Here is a 10,000-nt window from a genome sequence, read left to right on the forward strand (position 1 = left end):
AATTTATTATCATGTGTGTGTGTGTATGTGTGTGTGTGTGTTTGTGTATAAAATTTAATTTGTTTTATCTAGTCAACTATGTTTTTATCTTATTCTTTTTATTTTGAAATGAAGATTTTTTCAGCTATAAAAAGTAGGCTATGTATATTTTTATTTTATTTTATTATTATTATTATTATTATTATTATTATTATTATTTTGGAACTAACTTGTGCTTATATACTAGTGGATAGTGTCGCACCAAAAGACTATCAAGGATCAGGGGAGGTACCTGGTAATGTTCTGATACCCGGATTTTATTTATTTTTGGAATTATTCTGAGGTGCATGTGGACAATTGTGCAAAGTTTGGTCGAAATTCATCCAGAAATAACGACGTTATTGGGAAAGAAACGATCGAAGAAACAAACAAGCACATTTTTTTTGGCTTATTATTTTCGTTTTACGATAGAAAATTGACCAATTATCTTGAAATAGCCGACACAAGTTGGCCAAAATAGATAAATAAGCTTCTTTTGTAAGAGTAAATGGCTAGTAGGCAGCTTACGCACAGCGAGTTGCCAAACCTCATTATTTTTGTTTCAAAATTCTTCGTTACCATTCCCAGATCGTTTCGCTCACAAGGAGCTTATGCTCAAAGGCGATCGGAAACGAAAATAACTCACAAATAAGAAAAGGAAATTTGTTTCCTTTGTGAACAAGTGGTATATAAATTTGCCAGTTAATATACAAACCGAATTTAATATATTAAACCTAGAAAGTTATTAGAATATTACAACAATCCATCATAAAAAATAAGTTAATATATATAACAAAATATACCATTATTCCAATTGTTACTAAACTGGTCTTATATGTAGAATTTCTATCGACATCATTCAATATTTTTGCTATAATGCTATAGATTTGAATATTAATGTCATAAATAAATATTGCAAAAATAGGGCCGATTTTTTGTAGTTCCATCCATTAAAATGTAATTTTACGTCTTAGTAGGGTGGGGTGGAGGGTTATAATGACACGATATGGAGCATATATATATCACACTTGAATATGTGCATTTATATTATAATTTGTTGTACATGAGTGAAGTATATATTTTCTCTCTTGATCAAGAATTATTTTGTAAATATTTTTAAACATATTTCTTGTTTTCCTGTGTTTTTATGTAGGTTATGCTTTGTATGAAAGTAACGGGATAACTAGATGCAGAAATATGACGGAGGAAGGACTGACAATTGCTATATCAAAACAATGGCGAATCTTTTTTAATCTAATTACGCAAGTGTATATACATATGTGAATAATGTCTCTAATACTTAATTATGTAATACAATCAAATCTGCCCTGTCATAGATAGGACAGAACTAAAATATAATAGAATACAAAATATGGAAACGAGTTTCGTACTCCTGACGAATCACAGTGCGCCTTTCAAGTCAAGCGACATGACGTCATCACTTTGCGTTGACTTTCGAATCTTTCCATTCCGACAAAGACGTCGCTGTCGATATGTCTACTCTATATATTTCGCTCACCGTTGTGTTCATTTGGGTTTCAGATATAATTATCATTATTTTTTTCCTAAAGTCATCATGATTTTAATTCAAGTTTTCCATTCATCGCTTACATAGAAACATCATCCACATGTATTATTTCGTTTATTCTTAAACTTATTTTTGCAGTTACGAAATAGCTACATTTAAACTATTTTTAATACTTGTAATTTAAATGTATATATATGATAGATAGGACTGTATATATAAAAATAATATGTTCAAAGCTCGGGCCAATGGAAATCAGCGGGTGGTCCGAGCAAGCTGATTGGTTCCTGTACAACCAATTAGAATCCAAGTTGAGGGCTACAGGCATCCCATACGGGAGAGAGAGAGAGAGAGAGAGAGAGAGAGAGAGAGAGAGAGAGAGAGAGAGAGAGAGAGAGACGAATAAGGAGGAGAGAAAATATAATGAGAAGAGGACGAGAAAGAAATGAGAAGAAATGTGAAAAAACAAAACAAAGGGAAGATGAAAAGAAATGGCGACGAAAAGAAAATAATTAAGAAAACAAGAGGAAGAAGCAGAGAGTAATTAGACACAAGTAGAGATTAGGAGAAATGAAAAAGAAAAATGAGAGTGCACGCTGCACACCGAAGATGAGAGACGAGCGAAATGTAGAGAACCGAGAGGAAATGAATAGGCGAAATAAGGGGAAATGAGAGAAATGAAAATGAGAAATAAGGGTAATTTAAGATGGAGCAGTGATGGAAAATGGAGTGGAGAAATGAAGAGAGAAATGAATAGAAATTATGGGAAATGAAAAGGAGAAATGAGGAAATGTGAAATGAATAGGAGAAATGATAAGAAATGAAAAAGAGAAATTATGGAAATTGAAGAAAGAATTGATGGGAAATGAAGAGGAAGTGTGAAATGAATAGGAGAAATGATAAATGAAAAAGAGAAATGGAAATTGATGAAAGAGAAATGATGAGAAATGAAGAGGAAATGTGAATTGGAGAAGGAGAAATAATGGGAAATGAAGTGGAGGGGGAAATGAAGAGACATTACGGAACATGAATATGAGAAATAATGAGGAGAAAAATTATGGGAAATGAAGAGAGAAATGATAGGAAATAAGGAGAGAAATAAGGGGGAGAAAGAATTGATGGGAAATGGTTAGAGAAATTATGGGAAATGAGAGAAATGAGGGAGAAGAAAGAGAAATGAAGGGAAATGAGAAAGGGGCGAAAAGAGAAATGATAGGAAATGAGAGAAATTAGGAGAAGAAAGAGAAACGAAGGGAAATGAGAGAAATTTTGGGAAATGAGGAGAGAAATTATGGGGAATGAGGAGAGAAATGAGGGGAAAGACAGAAATAAAGGGAAATGAGAGAAATGAGGGGAAGAAAGAGAAATGATAGGAAATGAGAGAAATTAGTGAAAAAGAGAAACGAATGGAAATGAGAGAATTTTTGGGAAATGAGAGAAATGATGGGGAATGAGGAGAGAAATGAGGGGAAAGACAGAAATAAAGGGAAATGAGAGAAATGATGGGAAGAAAGAGAAATGAAGGGAAATGAGGGGGAGAAAGAGAAATGAAGGGACATGAGAGAAATGAGGGGTAAGAAAGAGAATGGGAAGTGAGAGAAATGATGGGAAATGAGGGAGAAGAAAGAGAAATGATGGGAAATGAGAAGTTATGGCAATCAAACATATTTGAAATGTTAATCTAGGGAGTCCATGTTAATTTAATGTTGATTTGAATTATTTTAATATTGGATATTTCCCCCCCCCCTCTCCTTCCTCTCCCCTAACTCTCCCCCTCTCCCTCCTTTCCCCTTTCTCCCCCGCACCCTCCCTCCTTTTCCCTCTCTTCCCCTCACCCTCCCTCCCTCTCCCTTTCCCCTCTCCCTCCCTCCCTCTCTCTCTTTTCCCCTTACCCTCCCTCCCTCTCCCTCCTTTCACCTCTCTCTCCTTTCCCCTCCCCCTCCCTCCCTCTCCCCCCCTCTCCCCCCTCTCCCTCCTTTCCCCTCACCCTCCCCCCCTCTCCCTCCTTTCCCCTCACCCTCCCCTTCCTTCCCCTCCCTTCCCCTTCCCAAGGTCCCAAGATAAGAGGGAGGGTGGAGGGTGGAGGGGAGGTGAGTGTATTTAGGGATGGAATGGGTGGGAGTGGTTTCTATGCCTTTTTCTTTTTGGCTACGTTGTATTTGTGAATAAACAAAAATTAAAAAGATTATATGTAAAGATAATTATTTTGCATTCACAAAGAGAGGATACTTGAGTTAAGTCATTATCTTTCGCTCTCTCTCTCTCTCTCTCTCTCTATATATATATATATATATATATATATATATATATACATACATACATATATACATACCTACTACCCTGTTCTAATTCCAGTAATATATGAATACAATATTAATGACTAGAATTCTTATGCATTTGAAAACAGAATTATTTCATGGAATGTTAGTCGGAAGCCAGTGATGAACACATTCGAACAAAATCCTTTGGTCTCTGGCAATGATGCGGACAAGTTGTCGTCGTCTACACTCGCCCTAGCAACCGACTTCGTATTCAAACTTTCCACTCATTTATGGCTTCCATTGCCCTTCTATGTGATATTAAATTCTCCTCAAACTTGCCAAAAGGATTATTAAGGCTTGTTTTCTTGTTTATATATTTGTTAGTTGATAGAAAAGTTGGTTTAGTGGGTAATTATGAGTTTGTAAATGTCGACATTCTTTGTACGTTTTCTTTTATGCGATGTAATCGAAAAAATAACAAATTTCAATTTATATTGTCTCATTATTATGAAGGTTGATATATATATATATATATATATATATATATATATATATATATATATATATATATATATATATATATATATATATAGGTATGTATATATTCTTTCTGTGTCATTAGACCAATGTCGACATTCTTCTCAGTCAAATCGCCTGATACATATTTCTGTAATCAAAGGACGTATTAAACAAATAATAATAATAGTAATAATAATAATAATAATGATGATAATAATAATAATAATAATAGTAATAATAATAATAATAATAATAATAATAATAATAATAATAATAATAATAGTTATAATAATAATAATTATAATAACAATTATGGTGTTAGCCCTTGGCTTATTCCTCCTCCTCCTCGCACAGGACAGGGAAGCTGCACTACCCGACCAACGTCTGCGGTCCGCTGTTCGAAGAGGAGCTCGAGTTTTGGGGTCTGGATTCGAACCAGGTCGAACCGTGCTGCTGGATGACCTACACCATCCACAGGGACACGCAGGTAAAGCGAATCAATGAATGAATCCTTCCATCTGTTCATTTCTTGTAAACATCGCTCCCCCTTTTTGGGGAAACTTGGGGCCATCTGACCCTTGATTCACGCATTCGCAGGCCACGCTCGCCATCTTGGACAAGCTGGACGTGGACACGGACAAGCCTTCTGAGGAGGAGATCGCTCGGAAGTTCGGCTACGAGGACGAGTACTTGAACGGACGGGTCACGTGGTGGCAGACGACAAAGCCTAAGATCTGGTCGCTCTTCGACGAACCCTATTCCTCCATTCCGGCCAAGGTAATGGTCGTCAAGAAGGTGCGTCTCCTCCCCCCCCGTGCGGGTGTGTGTGTGTCTGCTGATGATGCTGCACCTTTTGTTTTCACGTCAGCACGAAAAGTAGCATGGCAGGGGTCGAACGACCAACACCGTATCCCGGTAGAAGCAGTATTACCCCCCCTCCTCCTCCTCCTCCTCCTCCCCTCCTCCTCCACCTCCTCCTTCTCCTCTTCCCTCCTTCTTCTCTTCCTCCTCCTCTTCCTTCCTCCTTTTTCATCCTCCTCTTCCTTCTACTCCTCTTCCTCCTCCCCCTCCCCTCCTCCTCTTCCTCCTCTTCTTCCTGATCCTTCTCCTCCTCCTCTTCTTCCTCCGCATCCCCCCATCCTCATCTTCTTCGCCCTCCTCCTCCTCATCTTCCTCCTCCTCTTCCTTCTTCTCTTTCTCTTCTTCCTTCTCTTTCTCCTTCTCGTCTCGCCCTCGTCCTCCCCCTCCTCCTCCTCCTCCTCCGCCTCCTCCGCCTCCTCTTCCCCCTCCTCCACCTCATCCTCCTCTTCCCCCTCCTCCCCCTCCTCCTCCTCCTCTCTTCCCTCTCCTCCTCCTCCTCCTCCTCCTCCTCCTCCTCCTCTTCCTTCTACTCCTCTCCTCCTCCTCCTCTTCCTCCTCCTCCTCCTCCTCCTCCTCTCCTCCTCCTCCTCCTCCTCCTCTTCCTTCTACTCCTCTCCTCCTCCACCCCGTCTTCCTTCTCCTCCTCCTCCTCCTCCTCCTCTTCCCCCTCCTCCCCTCCTCCTCCCCCTCTTCCCCATCTTCCTCCTCTTCCACCCCCCCTCTCCCTCTTGGCACTTGGACAGGTAGTCAGTGAGCAACCAACCCTCATTAGTGTAATGTCGACCAGAGATGTGACCTAGGTTCACCTTGCACGTCACGGGAGATGAACACCAGAACACTTGTTCTTATCCACAACAGAACACAACAGAACAATTTCACAAACACAATTTTGTATACATATGATGTATACGTACATGCATATGTTCCGTATACATACATGTACGCATCACATACACGTACATGCACATGCTCACATACACGTACATGCATGTGTACACTACATAAAGGAACCTGTACACATGTACACACGCAACGTCTCGGTTTCCGAACACTGTTCCATCGAGGTCCTTGTTAGTCTCGATCGTGTTTGCGAGGAATTGAAATGGAAAAAGTTGATGTGGTTGGTAAGATGGAGATTTATGTAATGGGGACCATTCAGTGTGTGTTGTAATACACATAATATTTCAATATTTTTCCCGATTTTAGACTTTTTTTTTAAACCAGACATCTTTGAAAACGAGAAACTAACAAATTTGACCAGTTATCTTCAGTACTGAAAGATCTTCGGCTGAATTACAGTCTGGCTGTATTTTTTCATATTTGTTATCTTATTCTATTTTTTTGAATAATTATCTTTATTTTATTTTATTTTATTTTGTTTTGTTTTGTTTGGTGTCCCAGGCATCTTTCGCCTTCATTATCATTATTTTATTTATTTATTTTATTTCTTCTGTATTTCTTTATTTCTTTATTTATTGGGTTTGGTGTCTGAGAGTATTTCCAAGGCCTCCTTCTACCCTACTAGCCATCTTCAGGAGGGAGGCAAAGGGGTTGGGGTGGGGGATGGGGGGGGGAACTACTGGACCACCGAACAGTCCACCCACGCACGCGGGACAGGTGTCTATGGGAGAGGGAGAGAAGTCTGTAGGAAAATTAAAATATGGTCATGTATTAAAGAGGCCTCGTGTGTTGCTTGGCAACATTGAAACTAAGCAGAGCCTCCGGTTCCCAGTTTTATTGAACAGCGATAATGTACACCACTAAGAACACCACTATCAACGACCACTCATTCTCAGAGCTCGCGTACGAAATGACTAATGCTCGTTACTCTGGAACTAATTGAGGCTCCGAGAGTTTCCTTTTACTCAATTTGTTTTATTTTATTCACTTGTACACAGAAAATAACAGACACTCCAAATAATACAAAACTTAATTTAATCACCGAACGCTTCAGAGGTATTTATTATAGTATGGAATTGATAAACTCTCCTCCTGGGGTTCGAACCCTTGTTTGAGCGGCTGCTTATTATGAGGCAAGGACCATACCATTGCGCCACGACGACCCTAATAAACTGAACGACTTATATCACGACTTTGTCGTTCCGCCGAGTGCTCTCCCAGTAAGATCAAAGGATTTTACAAGGGGGACGCAAACAAGGTCATCATATTAAGACGACAGCAGGACTCGCAGTAATGGTTTTAAACTGGACAAATTTAGATTTAAGAGGGAAATAGGCAAGAATTGGTGTACTAATAGGGTGGTCAACGAATGGAACAGACTTAGTAACCATGTAGTGGGCGCTGAAACTATCGGTTGTTTTAAGAAACGGTTAGACAACTTTATGGATGAGGATGACAGAAAATAATGGACATGGAACTGCCTAGTGCAGGCCTCATGGTCTCTTGGAGTCTCCTTCATTCTTATGTTTTTATGTTCTTATGAGAGTTTATCCATTCTGTATATCATTATGACACACTAACTTAATAGAGAATGTAATTGTCGTGGCTCAGGAAACTTTGAGTTCGAGTCCTGCATTAAGAATTTTTTTAGGGGGGTGAAGGGTAGAGAAACACAGAAAAAAATTACATAAATAGTTGGGTGTCTACACTAGGAGAGGTCACCATAACTTACACTAGGAGAGGTCACCATGTCAGTTCCTGCGTTCCGAAAAGTAGCGGGCTGCTAGGACGACGCTGATTGGCTAAGAGTAGGAAGAGATCTTGAGCCAGAGGGAAGACGCCTATGGCTGTGGGTAAAGATGAGCAGGGTGTCTTCATGGAAGCTTATTCTGGACTGCTTAGGACGGCTTCGGTCATAGTAAGGTAGTGGGAATAGTTTTCTTCTTTTTCTTCTTATGATTCTTCTTCCTCTTTTTCTTCTCCATCTTCTTTTTTCTTCTCCTTCGTCCTGTTCTTTTTCTTCCTCTTTTTCTTCTCCTCCTCCTTCTTCTCCTTCTTTTTCTTTTTCTTCTTCTCCTTCTTCTCCTCCTTCTTCTTCGTCTTGTTCTTCTTTTTCTTCTTCTTCGTCGTCCTCTTCTTCTTCTTCTTCTTCTTCTTCCTCGTATCCTTTTTCTTGTTCGTCTTGTTCTTTTTCTTCCTCTTTTTCTTCTCCTCCTCCTTCTTCTCCTTCTTTTTCTTTTTCTTCTTCTCCTTCTTCTCCTCCTTCTTCTTCGTCTTGTTCTTCTTTTTCTTCTTCTTCGTCGTCCTCTTCTTCTTCTTCTTCCAAGTCGATTTTCGTGTTGAGTGGAAGAGACTGCAAAAGAGACCATAAGGCCTATACTAGGCAGTTCCATGTCCCTTACCACCTGACATCCTCGTCCACAAAGCGATCAAACCTTCTCTCTTAAAACGACCAATTATATATTGTTTCAGTGCTCACTAACTAGATGGTTACTGAGTCTATTCCATTCGTTAATTAACCACTCTGTGTTAGGTAAACCAGTTTTTGCCTCTTTCATCCTTAAACCAAAGGATGGAAATCATATCGGAGCGTCTGGAAGTTCCCCCGTGTTTACAACCGCCGACGTTGCACAAATATTGTTACACAATGGTAGCAGGCAACATTCAAATGGCCCCCTGGCCTTCTCCAGCCCCCCCCCCCCGTCCTGGGACCTATGCAGTAAGGCACAGCTCAAAGGCTTTAGTACAAACTGCACATCCTTGCTGTGAATGAGCTGTGTCTTGCTGCATTGCTTCTGGCCCAGGGCAGTGGGAGGAGAGATGCAGGGATGACCCATCATACAGGAGGAGCTAAGAAAAGCGGGAGGGAGGGAGGGAGGGGTGGAGGGGAGTGGAGTGGAGTGAGAGATGGAATGAGTGGGAGTGGATTTATGCCTTTGACTTTTGGCCACCTCCCTTGTGAGGGGGAAAGATTCATTGGTGTATGTATGTATATATGTGTGTGTATGTGTGTGTGTGTATACAGAAATTCATAATGAAAAATAATTATAGACCTATAATCTATTATTTTTTTTCACTTTTTTGGTTTTCTAAGTATTTGGATTCCTGCTTCCATGTGATTTTTGCTGCATACTCTAGTCTGGGTCGGATGATGATACTTATGACAATGTGTGTGCAAAAATCAATGACGATCACTAATTCATCTTTCTTATATATTTTTAAATATAGCTTGTCATTTATTTTCTTATTGATTTTCTGTTTTGACTATATGTGTGTGTGTGTGCGTGCGTGCGTGCGTGCGTGTGTGTGTGTGCGTGTAAGAAGAAATCATAGGAGTGGAATGTAACGAGATAATATGAATACATACATATATACGTACATGCATACATACATACATGTACACATACACAAGTACGTACATACATCATCCTGGAAACAGGTCTTCCTTCACACACACACACACACACACACACACACACACACACACACACACACACACACACACACACACACACACACACACACACACACACACACACACACACACACACACACACACACACACACACACACACACACACACACACACACACACACACACACACACACACACACACACACACACACACACACAGACACAGTCTTTATACTTAACTGGATTAGTTAACTGGTTTCTTAACCCACATTTGTAGCTGTAGAAACTCCCTTTTCCCAAGTTAACCCGCTTGCTAATCACAAACCCTTAACTCGATGTTTAAACCTAATTTTTTCTATTGACCTAACCTTCTTAGAATGGATATTAATTTTCAAATAAATATACAAATTGATAAATTAATTTATAAGAACAGACAAACGAATAAATGAAAATAAATAAATAAAGGAATAGAAATATAAGAATAAGCAAAAAATAAACAAA

General features: G+C 39.6%; 1 protein-coding gene across 1 annotated transcript in view; it reads left to right on the forward strand.

Annotated features, from left to right (window-relative positions):
- LOC143041158 (uncharacterized) overlaps nt 1-10,000 on the forward strand; it is a 74,256-nt gene that overhangs the window by 31,114 nt on the left and 33,142 nt on the right. Inside the window, exons 4-5 of the mRNA XM_076212973.1 lie at nt 4,678-4,810; nt 4,921-5,118. Of these exons, the coding sequence (XP_076069088.1) occupies nt 4,678-4,810; nt 4,921-5,118 (331 nt within the window). The remainder of the gene's footprint in view (nt 1-4,677; nt 4,811-4,920; nt 5,119-10,000) is intronic.

Source organism: Oratosquilla oratoria, chromosome 30, assembly GCF_046742065.1.
Source record: "Oratosquilla oratoria isolate Oo_2021 chromosome 30, ASM4674206v1, whole genome shotgun sequence".
Classification (NCBI taxonomy): Eukaryota; Metazoa; Arthropoda; class Malacostraca; order Stomatopoda; family Squillidae; genus Oratosquilla; species Oratosquilla oratoria.